We start from the raw sequence: 16844 nt of genomic DNA on the forward strand, positions 1-16844 counted from the left end.
CAAGACAGCTTTGTGCCCACCTAGAACTTAATGGAACGGGTCTGCATTATTTAATTTGGCCAATAAGTGCAGCATATAAAGTGCTGAATGGAAACTGTAGGAAAAGTGGGCTTGCGCTCTTAAGTAATGCAGTTTGAAATTAGGTGTGTCAAATTTGCCCTGATTAAATCGCAGTGTCCTTGTTGCCCATCTTAGCCTAGGCTGCTTACCAGCCCATGCCTTCTTTGCCCTCAAAGAGCTAGTGTGATCAATAGGGATGTTTACGAAGTAAGAGTGTGTGAGCAAAATGGTACCCCAAAATTAAGACACCCCAAAAAAACCTCATTCAGTCGTCCCACTATTTACTGGATCGTAGACTGTTAAACCTCAATTTCATGAGGCAGCGTGTCCCTGCATTAAGGCACCTCCAACGGAATCCGAATAATTCAAAATGCAATTCATTAAAGTGATTGAATTCAAAGAGCCCAGTCAATAACTGAGTTGTAGATCAATGAAACATTAAAGAGTTTTATTACAAAAATTCAAAATAAGCGGCACAGAGCCAATGCCATGAAGTCTGTCAGATGCAGGGTTGTACAGATTATGCAAAAGTCAGAAAATATTCTACGTCACAGTGAACAGCAAAATTAGAAAAACTGAACGCCTCCCTAGCAGCATCAAGGAAAGCTTCTAAAAATCTTTCTCACCTGTAGGAAGGTGGCTACCTGACTATGGTTACCCCAGATTTTTTGCCTGTGTTTAGCTGGTTTTCGACTTAGTTGGCCTGGTTCCCTGCTAATCAGGGCCCCAGGCTATCTGCTCTCTCTGTAAAATGGATTCCATGTACCCTAGGTGCATAACTAGATTGGCTTGGGTCACCTTATCAGCCCCTGTACAGAGCACTATAGGTGCCCAGGGCATAGGTGCATCCAAGGCCTACCAGGGGCTGCAGCACATCTTTTGCCACCCCTGGCTGGCTATCTAAATTGACACAACTGGCTGATCACTCAGCTGGGGCAAGTGGGTGTAATCACCCCTTGCTTAGATATAGTATACCTATATCTAAACCTATATCTGGACACATATATAGCCTGTAAGCCACTCCTATGGAAGGCCTCATCAATCCTGGAGGCAGAGTGCGTGGTTTTATGTGAGATGGTGCTCTGGCATGAGCTGAGCCTGTCTGCAGCTGTCGGGAACAACTCCCTAAGCTGATCCGGGATAATGCCATACCATATACTCTTAAGCGCATTATAATCCTCGCGGTTATATAGCAACTTTGGTTTGGCTTTATCAAAACATGTCGTGTAAGGTGTCATACGAATTGGAATACTATCCCCTCGCCAGTTCTGGCGACGGGGATAGCATTCCACCCTTCTAGAGGGAGAAGACATGTTACTTTACTGAAACGCGGTTGATTTAAAATGAGCCTCAGATCCACAAAATGGATGCCCCTGCCACAGACACGGGTCTGACCTCCTGCTGCTGACCGAAACCCGGCAGAGGAGGCCTGGACAAAGAGTTTCCTGTCACAGGGCGGTGTCAAACCACCCCAGACAGGAGATAGTGGATTGGAGTAGGGAGGTTTCAATGAAACCAGACACTGCCTGGGGAGCACAAGGCTGCCCCTGGCAGGATCCGGCCAAACCGGTTCTGGGGCCTCCCAGCCCCTGTCCCAGCGCGGCCAGGATCAAAGGAGAGGGGTGTAACCACCCCCTTCCTGGGTCCCACCCATAGGAGGGGACCTAGCAGGATGTCCAACCCCCTAGATTCGAATAAGAGGGGGAGCAGTCCCAACGGACCTCAGATCATCCTGAAGAAACATAAGAAACGAAATCTGGACCCTTCGACTTTCTACACGACGTGAGAAGACTGAAGAATCTCCCTTGTGGTCAAGGAGTGACCACCCTGTGCAAACAGGCACCATCCAGCCCTCGACCCTTGCTTTGTTGCAGTTCCCGCCGGAACTCGAGCGACAGAGATCGACGAGATCAAGCTTGCCTGCCTTCTACCTGCCCGATCCACAGTCCCTGCAGAGCTGAGACCCGTGGAGGCGACCGGAAGCGTGGGGCACGCCATCTTGAAAAGGCCACGAGACGCTGACCGTGCGGCCCACGAGTGACCCTCGAAGCTGTACACCGGGGTTTGAGAAGCCCCAGCCCCGAGCTCCACTTGCACCAAAGCTCACCCCTCCACACTCGACGAGTGCTGCGTGGGGCCCTTCTGCTTGTGTGCGCTCGACGCGTTGGCCCGGTCACTTGCCAGCTGGCTTGTGGCCCCTGTGCCGACGAACTTCGAAATACGACTTGCTTTTCTGGTTGCTCCAGATCTGCACCAGCTCCTGTGAAAAGGAGCACCCACTCTGACCCTCCTGGTTCGAGTGATAAGCAATCTCCCGGTTCCGCGTGGATTGCTTTTGCCAAGTGCTGTTTGCTACAATCTTCAAGCCGACGGTGCTGACGGCGAGAGCCTACGTGGGACAGATCGTGACCTGCTCCTGGACGTCGCAGATGCCCCAGAGCCCACGTGACAGCGGAGAGAAGCCTATCGACAACCGCCTGATTGCGCCCGACATTGCCTGGTTCCGTCCTGGTTCCACCCTGGTCACTGCTGAGTGACCCAGACTCTGTCCCCTCTGCTTTCAGGTACTTTTCTACATCGATCCACCCTTGGATCGCACCGGACACTTCTGCTTCACAGCGCCTGCGGCTGCAACAGCTCCAAGCACCCAGAACCTGCGTGACAGAACCCGACGCCACTTCGACCCTGTGCACCCACGGCCTGTGGGTGAGGTAACTTTGCAACGCCGGTGTCTTTACACTGGTACACACCTCTAGGGTCTGTGTCTAAAGTTTTGTGTTCCTAGGTTCAGCGGAAGTATCTTTTTATTCGCTTTAATTGACTTTTACGCACCATTGACAGTGCATTGGTGCGCGCTGCACTTTCCGTGCTGCATCCGTCTCCTGTGGGCTACTCCCGACTTCTTCATTGCTTGTCCTGACTGCTCCCAGCGAATCTCTAGGCCCTAGGCCTAACCATTGTTCGTAAAGTGTTACTTATACCACTTTTTTGATATATGGTCTGAGTGGCCACCCACCCTCATCCATAAACGTGCAACTTTATATGTGTAACAGTGCTTTTGATTTAACGCTTGTGCCCCTTTCCTCATAAAGAGTACTGGGGAGTAATTTAGTAATAAATACATATATTTTTATAATATATACTTGTGTGGTGTCCTTTCATTTGATTACAGGATTGTATGTGGTAAAACAAGCTCGCTTAACACGACCTCTTAAGTTAAGCCTTTAAGGCTGCTTAGTCCATGCTACCACTAGGATAGCTTGTCTACAAGGTTGACTTACAACCTGACATCTTTGGGGTTTGCTTGGACTGATAACCAGTGGTTCCAGAATTGGAAACACTACCTATCAGGCCAACTTCTCACATTGGTGTGCAGCGGTGCGGATTTGAGCTTGCTGTTTGTTTTACCATTGCAATCTTTATCAAATTGAAAGATCACATCAAGTACCTCTAGGTACATATAAATCAAAAGCTTAGCATATTAAGTTCTACTGAACTTAGTAGTTGTAGATTAAAGGGATTAGCACACCCTGACTACAACTCACTAGCAAGGTACAGTAGGAAACCACTTAGTGTAGGTAAGTGCACCACTTACACCTCACTAGCAGTCATGTCTGATACAGGTAGAGCTTCAGGCTCTGCTCCTGTAATAGTTGATCCTATAGGGACAACATCCAGATATGACAACCTTAGCCACAAAGACCTGAGTGCCTTGTGCACAGCCAGGGGGCTAAAAAAGGGCAGAGGCCCTACCATTCCTTCCCTAATAGCTCTCCTAGAAAAGGATGACCTAGACAAGGCGATTCAGACTCCCTTAGAAACAGAGGAAGGGATAAACTCCCCTGAGAATGAGGATCTTCAAGAAGGAATAGAGGAGGAAGAGGAAGACCCAGAGGAAGGCTCTGATGTAGAAGAGCCTGAAGATCAGGATCAGGTGGGAAACCAGGTACAGGTTGCCAGGCTTAACCAGGCCAACTTGGACCTACATGGGAATGGAGGGGGCCAGCACCACTCCAGATCTCATAACCAAATTCTCCCAGGTAATAGAAGGGAGAGATCTCTGTCAAGGGACTCTCACCTTTCTAGTGCCTCAAGAGAATCTCAAAGAGGAATGACTTCCTCCCAGAGAATAGAGCATAGGGCCAGGATGAGGGCTGTCCAACTCCAAATAGAAAGGGAAGAGGTAGCCTTGGCTCAAGCTAAACTTGCTTTAGCAAGAGAGAAAAAATTGTGTGGCTTAGATGCCACTGGTGGCAGCAAAGTTCCTAAAGAAAAAGCCAGGTCCTATGATAGTAGAAACCTGACAAAGATTGTGCCCCCCTATCAGGAAGGGGATGACATCCACAAATGGATGACTGCTCTGGAGAGAGCCTGCATGGTACAGCAGGTTCCTGAGGAACAGTGGGCAGCAATCTTATGGTACTCCTTTTCAGAGAAAGGGAGGGATAGGCTCCTCACTGTCAGACATGAGGATGCCAGCAATTACAAAGTCCTGAAGAGTGTTCTGATAGATGGGTTTGGCTTAACCACTGAACAGTACAGGTTAAAGTTCAGAGATACCCAGAAGACACAGACTCAGGACTGGACTGATTTTGTTGATTGTGCAACTAAGGCTCTGGAGGGTTGGCTGAATGGCAGCAAAGTACATGACTTCACAGGATTGTATAATTTGATTATGAGGGAGCAGATCCTTAGTAATTGTCAGAACCAGCTCTTACACCAGCACCTGGTGGACTCAGATTTGACCTCTCCCCAAGAATTGGGAAAGAGGGCAGATAAGTGGGTCAGAACCAGGATTAGGCCTAAGAATCAGGACAATAACCAGAAGAAGGAGTCTACCAAGCCTCAAGATAAGGGTGGGGATAAAAGTAAAGAAAACACTTCCCCAGGGCCCCAAAACTCCAAGAAGGGGGGTGGGTCCCAAGACACTTCTTCAACAGAGAAAAAGCCTTATTGCCATGCCTGTAAACAGGTTGGGCATTACAAAACAGACAGCTGTTGTCCCAAGAATGGCAATAAAGAAAATATACCTCCCAAGCCAGCTCCAACACCTCCTGTTACTGTCAGCAGTAATCCCCCAGGAAGTGGGAGCACACCCAGGAATCTGGGTGGGTTTACTTTTGGAGCCCAAGGGGACCCTGGCCTATCCAGGTCTCCATCCCCAAATGATCTTGTCTATGAGACTGGCATGGGGTTTGCCAACTTCTCTGTTTGCCCAAATACCTTGAGCAAATATAGGCAGGAACCCATCATCAATGGTTTGAAAGTTGAAGCTTTTAGAGACACAGGGGCTAGCATCACCATGGTGGCTGACTGTATAGTCCCCTCTAAGCAACTTTTACCAGGTGCCACATACCAGGTAACAAACATTGATGGCATCCAAACAAATCATCCCATGGCAGTAGTAAGTCTCAGCTGGGGAGGGGTCATTGGCCCAAAGAGAGTGGCAGTGTCACCAAACTTGCCTGTAGACTGTCTACTGGGTAATGATTTGGAAATCTCAGCCTGGGCTGAGGTTGAACAGAAAATCCATTCTAGAATGGTAAATTCCAATGGAAAGGTTAGTGGGGCTGTACTGGCTATGGCCCCAATTCAAGATGTCCTTCCTGAAAAGGTTGGTAGGGCTGAGCAACTCTCTGCCCCATCTTTACCAGAAGCTCTTCCCAGACAGAATAGCAAAGCTGTTATGATAACAGCAGAAACCCAAACTGAGTCTCCTCCTGAAAAGGTTGGTGGGGCTGTGATGGCCACAGCCCAAACTCAAACAGATATGTGTGTTGTGAAGCCTGAAATGATGGATCACTCCACCCAAACTGAGAGCATGGAGGAGGAAGAGAAATCTCCCCCTCACCAGACAGTAGGACAGGATCAGCCTCCTCAGGGAACTGATCTTACCCCTGATGAAGGAACTGCCCCAGAGGTTGTTAGGCCTGGCCTGACAGAGCCTCTGATGGCAGTGGACCCTTCTCAGGTGGGATCCGGTCTGGAGCAGGTAACCTGCCCCTCTCTACCTTGCCTCAGTCAGCCCAGGGCTGCAGAGGACAAGAAGGACAGTGAGACCCAGAGGGCCCCCTGTCAAATAAAGCACCCCCATCAACAGATTAGGGGCACCAAAACTAGTGGGCCTAGTAAGGTGAAAACTTTAAAAACTCCTGAGGGAGCCCCCTTAAAAACAGTTAGGGACCTCCCACAGATGGATTCTGTTGGGCACAGCCAAACCTGGGACCCAAAGGGCCCAAACCTGAACTGTCCCTCCAGCAAGCCAAACAGAGGGACCCAGCCTCCAGCTTTAGGTAGCCAGAGGTTGACCCTGAGAGCTCAGTGCAACTCAGTTGAAGAAAGAAAGGCACATATGGTGGAAGATAATTGGAGGAAGTTGAGCCCAAAAATAGTGGAGCCTCACTTCAATACTTCATATCCAAACCAGCCTTTAACTTTGCATAAACACACCCAAGGTAGTGATTCCCTATGGTGGAGACCCTCTAATACCCCTAGGGTGAGGGACTGCTTAGTGGACCATGAGACAGGGGGTACCCATGCTAGTGCAGGTACTTCCTTATATGGCCACTCAGGCAATAAAGGCTTACCTGGCCAAGGATAGCCTTATCTCCTTTCGTTTGGGGGGGGGTTATGTAGGAAGGTGGCTACCTGACTATGGTTACCCCAGATTTTTTGCCTGTGTTTAGCTGGTTTTCGACTTAGTTGGCCTGGTTCCCTGCTAATCAGGGCCCCAGGCTATCTGCTCTCTCTGTAAAATGGATTCCATGTACCCTAGGTGCATAACTAGATTGGCTTGGGTCACCTTATCAGCCCCTGTACAGAGCACTATAGGTGCCCAGGGCATAGGTGCATCCAAGGCCTACCAGGGGCTGCAGCACATCTTTTGCCACCCCTGGCTGGCTATCTAAATTGACACAACTGGCTGATCACTCAGCTGGGGCAAGTGGGTGTAATCACCCCTTGCTTAGATATAGTATACCTATATCTAAACCTATATCTGGACACATATATAGCCTGTAAGCCACTCCTATGGAAGGCCTCATCAATCCTGGAGGCAGAGTGCGTGGTTTTATGTGAGATGGTGCTCTGGCATGAGCTGAGCCTGTCTGCAGCTGTCGGGAACAACTCCCTAAGCTGATCCGGGATAATGCCATACCATATACTCTTAAACGCATTATAATCCTCGCGGTTATATAGCAACTTTGGTTTGGCTTTATCAAAACATGTCGTGTAAGGTGTCATACGAATTGGAATACTATCCCCTCGCCAGTTCTGGCGACGGGGATAGCATTCCACCCTTCTAGAGGGAGAAGACATGTTACTTTACTGAAACGCGGTTGATTTAAAATGAGCCTCAGATCCACAAAATGGATGCCCCTGCCACAGACACGGGTCTGACCTCCTGCTGCTGACCGAAACCCGGCAGAGGAGGCCTGGACAAAGAGTTTCCTGTCACAGGGCGGTGTCAAACCACCCCAGACAGGAGATAGTGGATTGGAGTAGGGAGGTTTCAATGAAACCAGACACTGCCTGGGGAGCACAAGGCTGCCCCTGGCAGGATCCGGCCAAACCGGTTCTGGGGCCTCCCAGCCCCTGTCCCAGCGCGGCCAGGATCAAAGGAGAGGGGTGTAACCACCCCCTTCCTGGGTCCCACCCATAGGAGGGGACCTAGCAGGATGTCCAACCCCCTAGATTCGAATAAGAGGGGGAGCAGTCCCAACGGACCTCAGATCATCCTGAAGAAACATAAGAAACGAAATCTGGACCCTTCGACTTTCTACACGACGTGAGAAGACTGAAGAATCTCCCTTGTGGTCAAGGAGTGACCACCCTGTGCAAACAGGCACCATCCAGCCCTCGACCCTTGCTTTGTTGCAGTTCCCGCCGGAACTCGAGCGACAGAGATCGACGAGATCAAGCTTGCCTGCCTTCTACCTGCCCGATCCACAGTCCCTGCAGAGCTGAGACCCGTGGAGGCGACCGGAAGCGTGGGGCACGCCATCTTGAAAAGGCCACGAGACGCTGACCGTGCGGCCCACGAGTGACCCTCGAAGCTGTACACCGGGGTTTGAGAAGCCCCAGCCCCGAGCTCCACTTGCACCAAAGCTCACCCCTCCACACTCGACGAGTGCTGCGTGGGGCCCTTCTGCTTGTGTGCGCTCGACGCGTTGGCCCGGTCACTTGCCAGCTGGCTTGTGGCCCCTGTGCCGACGAACTTCGAAATACGACTTGCTTTTCTGGTTGCTCCAGATCTGCACCAGCTCCTGTGAAAAGGAGCACCCACTCTGACCCTCCTGGTTCGAGTGATAAGCAATCTCCCGGTTCCGCGTGGATTGCTTTTGCCAAGTGCTGTTTGCTACAATCTTCAAGCCGACGGTGCTGACGGCGAGAGCCTACGTGGGACAGATCGTGACCTGCTCCTGGACGTCGCAGATGCCCCAGAGCCCACGTGACAGCGGAGAGAAGCCTATCGACAACCGCCTGATTGCGCCCGACATTGCCTGGTTCCGTCCTGGTTCCACCCTGGTCACTGCTGAGTGACCCAGACTCTGTCCCCTCTGCTTTCAGGTACTTTTCTACATCGATCCACCCTTGGATCGCACCGGACACTTCTGCTTCACAGCGCCTGCGGCTGCAACAGCTCCAAGCACCCAGAACCTGCGTGACAGAACCCGACGCCACTTCGACCCTGTGCACCCACGGCCTGTGGGTGAGGTAACTTTGCAACGCCGGTGTCTTTACACTGGTACACACCTCTAGGGTCTGTGTCTAAAGTTTTGTGTTCCTAGGTTCAGCGGAAGTATCTTTTTATTCGCTTTAATTGACTTTTACGCACCATTGACAGTGCATTGGTGCGCGCTGCACTTTCCGTGCTGCATCCGTCTCCTGTGGGCTACTCCCGACTTCTTCATTGCTTGTCCTGACTGCTCCCAGCGAATCTCTAGGCCCTAGGCCTAACCATTGTTCGTAAAGTGTTACTTATACCACTTTTTTGATATATGGTCTGAGTGGCCACCCACCCTCATCCATAAACGTGCAACTTTATATGTGTAACAGTGCTTTTGATTTAACGCTTGTGCCCCTTTCCTCATAAAGAGTACTGGGGAGTAATTTAGTAATAAATACATATATTTTTATAATATATACTTGTGTGGTGTCCTTTCATTTGATTACAGGATTGTATGTGGTAAAACAAGCTCGCTTAACACGACCTCTTAAGTTAAGCCTTTAAGGCTGCTTAGTCCATGCTACCACTAGGATAGCTTGTCTACAAGGTTGACTTACAACCTGACATCTTTGGGGTTTGCTTGGACTGATAACCAGTGGTTCCAGAATTGGAAACACTACCTATCAGGCCAACTTCTCACATCACCTGCTAAATCAAGGTTTTTTTATACACCATTCATGCATAGAAAATCAGACTTTTTGCAGATTCATAGTGTAATGAGCAAATTTATAATTTCCTCATCAAACCATAACGCAACAAAATAAACATCCCTTTGCCTTAGCACCTAAGCCCTAGCCCATTTTTCTGATGAATTATTCATCACCCTCTACTATGCTAATGATATCCGCAGATGTTCAAATAAATAAAAAATTGTGACAAAACATTTTTGGTATGAATAGATCCAGTGAAGAAATAGAAGATGTAATTACATGTAACAATTTTACATCTGAATTGTGGAAGGCTCATTGTGAGCAGAGCTTCATGAATTCTCACATTATTGGATTGAGACTCATTTGAGGTTCCCCCGCATAGAGAGTCCTATCATAAGCATAGAGGAAGATGAGAAGTCTCCAGCTTGTATAATTGAGTGCTGAATCTGAATTGTTGTCTAGGCTTAGCGGCCAGGGGTTTGAGGGCTGTCTTAAACAATTTAGCCGATAGGGGACTACCCTGCTTCATTCCATGATAGATCTCTACTGGAGGAGATGTCTTAGTAACTCTAATGGGAGTTACTGGACTAGAGTACAATACCAAATAAAAAAGTTCAGCAATGTGAGGATCGAGGAGAAATACTCCCATTTAAGTGAGTGAATGATTTAAGTGTGTTGAAACACCGCTACCACGTCCAGATGTGGCTCTAAACAGTGAATGGGGAGGGTGAGTAGACTGCACAGATTGTGCACAGTTGACTTACCTGGAATGAACCAAGCCTGGTCGGGTCGGAACATATCCGAAAGTAGGGTAATCTAGTGGTTCGTAAGGAGTTTTCTAGAATGTTGGTGTCACAATTTATGAGCGATTGTGGTCTGTAAGACTCACATTTCTCTACAGTTTTCCCAGGTTTCGTTTGAGGCCTGTTTGTATCAAGTAAATGTAGCAATAAATCCCCCATTTATTCAGGTTCTAGTGTAGCTTTCATTGTTGAAAGTCTGATACTGTAATTAAATTATGTGAAAACCTACCTGGTTCTATCTGACAAGGGAAGGCTAGCTGTTTTACTCCAGACTGGCTCATACCTTGCTCTCCCATCAGTAGTTTTGTTTCTTGGTATTATGCTCTGGGCTCTTCTTCTTTAGCAACAAAAGGATGCTATCTATGTGAATGAGGAACCTTCTAGATATGCACATTAAGAGGAATTGCTTTCCATTCACTTAGTACCAGCATATTGATGCAATTTAAATCGACACCAGATATATTGAGACCTATTTCCTCGTCTAATCCAAGATGGTACTGCTCTCCCACGGAATCAGCGTTGTCATGCGTTGCTTTCTTCTTCTTTAATATGCAGTAATACAGGTGGGAGGCTTTTTATTTTTTGATTGAATAAGCTGATGAATATGTGCTAATATGGATGTCTGCTCTATGATCAATTCTTTGTGCTGCAGAAAAAATCTCAAAAAAGAAGGTTCAAGGAAGAGGAGGACGATGAACGAATAGACTCACTGTCGCAATACAAAGGTACATTTATTTTGATGCTTCAAAATCTCTCCAGAACTGTAAACAGTAATGATACTCATTTATTTTTGCTAAGAAAAAATAATCTAATGCCTGCCATTAACTAGAATTTGTGTAATCCTAATCCGAGGTCTAATCTGCCATAATAAAAATATATTTACCATTTTCAGTTTATTATTGCTGCTGAGGGTATGATTTTGTTTTTTGCAGTCTGAAGTCCAGGCGTTTTAGAGGGTTGTCCGTTTTGCCTTAATCAGAATGAATTAATTTTCGACATTTATTTGTCTGCCAGATCTCAGGGCAGGACTGGGGAACCACAAGCAGGCATGGCAAAAATGCTCAAACCAGCTGCAATCCCTTTATCTCCATGTCTTTTTACATCTAGCCATTCCCTTCCTACAGTTTCTTTCTACTATTTTATCGCTTTCGCTCTACCATCCTCTCTCTGGAAGCCTCCTCGTGCCTGCTGCACATAAACTTGGGGAGCTGGAGAAAGTGGCCGAGGCAGCAGTATCAGCCCTGGGCTTTCAAAATCTGCCTTCAAGGTCTCCAAACCACATGGGAAATGCTGGTGGAATAAAAGGACTTTCCAGCCCTTCCAGGTCTTACCAATATGGTTACTCACTTTACAGTAGAGTAACCTACATCTAATCTCACTAAAAAATAAGCACATTCAGTAATACACTTGTTATTTTGTTCTTCAGCACTATTCTGAATTATCCGTCTCATGGGTCCAGTCTAAAATATTGTATGCTGCTTTTTTGGTTACAAACATCAGAAATCATTTAGAATTTCTGCATGTACATTGGACTCTTGTGTATTCCTGGCAGAAGGATCCTGCACCCTGGGTCTGGTAAGCAACTGAGTTTTACCTCCCTTTTCACAACACTAGCACAGGCACAATTGCAGAGGACAAGTCCCCTTAGGTGACATTCAAGATGCATGCCTAAGAAAAGGTAGGGAGGGAGTCTGAGAGAAGCAGAGAGAGAGACTCGCTCAAACATAGAGGTTGATATGCATTTAGTGACAGCTCTGATTACATGTGATGACCTCAGACTAGTGGAAGTATTTCAAAGTGGATATGCCTTCCCTGTTGCCTGAGTTTGTACCCTTTAGCTGTGTTCTTCTATCACCTGAAATCCAACCAGGAATGAGTGTGCATGCCGCAGCTCTTAGGAGCCATTGACGTAATTCAACAAAGAGAATGGTAATATAGGATATTTTTTCCCCTAAGTAAATGATGGCAATACAGCTGATATCGGACGTATGCTAGGACTATTCTGAAATGTTCAAGATTGTTGTGTTGGTGTGAATCTCCAGGCTCACCTGGATTTTAACTGGTTGATCTGATTGAAACAGCAGAATATTTAGTTTTGCCTTTTGATGCTCTCACTACATCAGTATCATCTTGGTTTTACCAGTTTCCTACTTCTACAAGTGTCTTCAGTTTAGCTCCAAAGACCTTCAAGACCCTTGCAGTAATAGTAGTCTTCAGAAAGCAGTTGTGGCAAAAATGTTTAGTCCTTTATTAGGTTGCCAAAGTTACCTTGAAATGCTCTGAGGTTTCATTTTTTACCTCAATTATTGTGCAGTAAGTGTAAATAGTAGGTGTCTGAAGTTAAATATAATATCTGATCATCTCATGATGTATCAGTTTTCATCAGACTATTCGGTGCCAGTTTGAGTGCAACTGTACACTATACATTATACACAACATACATAACAGACATTTTCTGAATGTAATTATAGGTTTTTCTCCGCATGGAACCTTCTTCTCTGGTACTTAATGAAATATATAAAGTAAACATTGTACATTACAGATAGTTTACTTCTCCCACTGTTCTCTCGTACTTGCTTCTAGGAGAACAGAAACCCATTTCTGATAGAGTATGAGTGGGAATATCTGTGGAAAGAGAATATTTTTGAAGAAGGGCTGCTTGTTTTAAGTGAGAGTAGATGTGTTTATTTTCAGTGCTTTCTGGTTGGGGTTTTTGGGTCAGATCCTCCAACATTTTTCTTGTGATCTGCGTTGGCGTCAGTTCCTGTTTTACTTCCCCCCCACGGGCGTTAACGTTTTATCTGTTTCACCAGCTTGGTCATATCTCTTGGAAAACTTTCATTTTTAATACTTTGTGGCAGATGATACAAGATGATGTTCGTTACTGATCCACATGACAACTATGTTTTGTGTCCTGGATTGGACCCCAACACTGCGGCCTCCGATTTTTGGGCCACCATGCCTGCATGGGCCATCAGGGAAGGGGTAGCCAAATTATTTCTGGCTAAGCCCTGCAGGTAATCGCCTAAGTGATCTAGTTCAAACACATGATAGAAAGGCACCTGCAAGGGAATGATCTCCCAAAAGTAAGTGCCATAAGAAAGGAGAATCCTCTTCTTTGAGGGAACGGTCCTACCCCAGTAGATGTACGATGTCTAGATGTTGTTTCTCAACATCAAACTCTTCCTCATCTTCTGAGCTGATTCTTGTAAGAGCACAGATGAGACTGGAGTTTCTGGATACATTGGCCAACGCTTAGCATGCTGGGGGCCTGCTAACTTGATATGTTGCAACTGTTCAGGATGGCTCCATCACCACCTGGACCACCCCCAAGTGGGAATCTACTGTGAGCTTAGCAACTCTGGTAGCTCTGAACCTGGTACCTCCATCTGCTGAGAAAGAAGTCCCAGTCTCCTGTTTAGTCTAATCCTCCCTCTGAGCCAATGTAGTTTTTCCTACAGAGTAGACTACAACTCCACTCTAGAAGCCGTACACATCAAAAGGCATCTGTGTGGTGGGGCAAGAAGTTAAGACAAACCTCAAAGATATTTCATTGGTGCAGATCACCTTGCTAAGGCTGAGATTTGCTTGGATGAACAAGATTTTTGCTTCCAGTGCCCAAGCAATGCCTTACAAAGATTATGGCCATATACCGGATGATGATTTAGAGGCTTCTGACCTCCCCTCCCCTTTCATCCCCCCACAGAAATATATTACTGATTCTGACTTATATAAATTATGACTGGTGTTAGCACTTCACGTAAAGGGAACATCCCTTTCTCTTCTTGACATGCTTTACAGTCATAGTATGAAAAATAGCTTAAGCTTTAGAATTGACATTTCCTTTTGCTGAGGGTAAGTAATATTTTCCTAAGATCTGCAACCCTACTCATCAACGGCGAATCTTTATTTCAAATTGCCTGAGGCCCGACTGGATCCGGTTATGCAACACGGGTAAAACACTGTCCTATTTTTCTACAAGTTGTGAGGCGATCATGACTAATCACTGGATCTTCCAGGAAATCGTCAAGAAATATGCCCTAGCCTTCCTGCCACTTCCCTCTAGAGAACCCTCCTAACGAGATGTGCTTTCTGGCACACGCCTCAATATTGGAGGTGAACATTCTTGCCATGTAGAACAAAGGGCCATAGAGTTGGTGCTTCTAGAAGAAATGGAAATTTGATTATATTTTTGCTACTTCTGGGCTCTATAAAAGAATGAAGCTGCGTCCTCCATTCTGAATCTTCACCTTCTGTACTTGTTTATTCGATAGGATAAGTTTATGATGCTGTCCCTGAAACCAGTACTACTGTTCCCTGAATGTGGAGACTGGTTGCTGTCATTTGCCTTTTGCTGGAAGACCCTGAGTCTGACATGCATCTGAAGTGTGGCAGATCAGTAGTTCTTAACCTATGGTCCGGGAACGCTTGGGTGTCTATGAAGCCTACACTGGGGGTCCGTTACTGAATAGAAACGAGATTGTACTGACATATTAAGAAAAGTATATAAATAAACAAAATTGAAAATGTATAAATGTATTGTAAATGTAAAAGAATTAGAAATTTCTGGCTAGAAATTAAGTTAGTATCCTCAGATTGATTTGGGGAGCATAACAAATGCATCAGACAGAATGTTGTAAATATGATTTGTGGCCTCAATTGAATTTAGAAAAGCTGTAACCTTCCCATTAAAATGTTTTAAAAAAAAGATTTGCTCCTGAAATAAATAAAATATTTAATCATTTGTGAATTTGTTTCATGAATGTATTGTTTTGTGGCTCAAATCATCGAAAATGCTGCGGTCATAGTCACCTGTTTATAATAATGACTTGGTGGGGGTCCCCAGATTCCAATTTTTATTCAGTGGGGGTCCCTGCGTTCCAGTAATGATTACGTTGGGGTCTATTGAAGTCAAAAGGTTAAGAACCAATGTGGTAGATGATCATCTCCACTGTGGAGATTTCATTTGTGTTTTTCTTTGCCACAGTCCAGTAAAATACATGATCCCAGTTCTGTGCCATCCAGTTCCCTCTAAAAGGTTACTTGGGGAATGCCTACTGGTTCACTTCGTTTTGGGGCCTGCTTTGTGTTTCTGCTAATTTTTTCTGTCAAACGTCCTGGAGGATCAAGCACAGTTGATTCCCATAGCATCAGACTGGGCTTGGCGGATCTGAAATACTGATCTGTCACTGCTTAACTCTTGGCTTCTCCTTCCTCGTCTTTTCAGAGCAGACCTGCTCTCGCAGAACCATATTCAGGTCCTCCATCCCTATCCCCAAACATTGCTATTACATTCATGGAGATTGAGTGTTGCCAGTTAGTCTTTTTGCCTTCCGTATGAAGGCTCATAAGTCATCTTGGTGTCCAGTAAGCTCATTGCCAAATGCTTCTGCACTGGGCTAAATTGATCCAGTGGCAAGAGTAGGAGGCATCAAGCCATATAAGTACTGCCTTTCTGTCATCTTGCTGTTTGCCTTCTCCTCAGCACCCAGTGGGTAGAGGTGGGCAGCGTTCACGCCATCCAACCGCCATGTCTGCGTTTATGAGTGGTGCCTGATTAAACCTCTAATAGCTAGTTTTCTGAAAGGTTTGCTCTACCTGTTCACGCTCTCTCTCTTGACACTCAGCAAGAGTTGAACCCAGTTTTTGACATGGGTACTATTTGAGCTTGTTATTTGCTTGGTTTGACATCTTACCCTTAAGTTAACTTCAGCGCATAGGGTTGAAGAAATTCAGTCCCTATCTGTTCATCTGCCCTTTACAGTTTTCAACTAAATAAGTTATTTCTTCACATTTAATATGCCTTCTTAGCCAAGGTGTTTTCTGCTTTGTATGTGGTCAGTGTATTACTCTTCCATCTTTCTTCTCTCTTCCACATCCAACCAAGGAGCAAAAACAACTTAATAGACTGGACCCTAGACAGGCAGTGTTTTTCTACATAGACCACTCATCGGGACAGAGAGGATTATCTCTTTGTGGGCTTTGCCAGAAGTAAGGAAAACAAGGAAGTAACCAAATGCACCCTTTCATGCTGGCAAATCCTTTTTCTAAAGATCTACTGTGCTTTGGCCAAATAAAGCCTCTTTAGAGACCATCAACACCTCCTTCACAACAGGCCCTTTCCCAGACGACTGGAAGCGCACAGAAGTCGGGACCCTGCTCCAGATGCAGACGGCCGACCACACCGACCTCAAGAACTACCGGTCCATCTCGCTCCTGCCCTCCGCAGCCAATTTGGCAGAGAAAGCAGCCAACAGGGAACTGACGCGGTTCATCGAAGGGAACGCCGTCTTCGACCCATCTCCATCCCGATTCCGAAGCAACCACAGCTCCAAGACCCCCCTACTCGCCGCCACCCGCACCCTCATGGACCAAGGCCACTCTGCGGCCCTCATCCTTCTCGACCTGTCTGCAGCCTTCAACACCGTCTCGCACCGCACACTAGTCGACAGACTACACAACGCCAGCATACAAGGAACTGCCCTGGACTGGATCTGATTATTCCTCACCAAAAGAAGCCAAAGGATCAGACTGCCACCCTTCCTCTCCGCCCCCACGGAAATCACCTGTGGAGTCCCACAGGGGTCATCTACATGGCCCACT

The 16844-nt window shown here is 46.6% G+C and overlaps 1 protein-coding gene across 1 annotated transcript in view; it reads left to right on the forward strand.

The window, feature by feature from the left end:
* RRP12 (ribosomal RNA processing 12 homolog) overlaps positions 1–16844 on the forward strand; it is a 438408-nt gene that overhangs the window by 378667 nt on the left and 42897 nt on the right. Inside the window, exon 31 of the mRNA XM_086922631.1 lies at positions 10894–10966. Within this exon, the coding sequence (XP_086778757.1) occupies positions 10894–10966 (73 nt within the window). The remainder of the gene's footprint in view (positions 1–10893; positions 10967–16844) is intronic.

The sequence above is a fragment of the Lissotriton vulgaris genome, chromosome 5 (assembly GCF_964263255.1).
Source record: "Lissotriton vulgaris chromosome 5, aLisVul1.2, whole genome shotgun sequence".
Lineage (NCBI taxonomy): Eukaryota > Metazoa > Chordata > Amphibia > Caudata > Salamandridae > Lissotriton > Lissotriton vulgaris.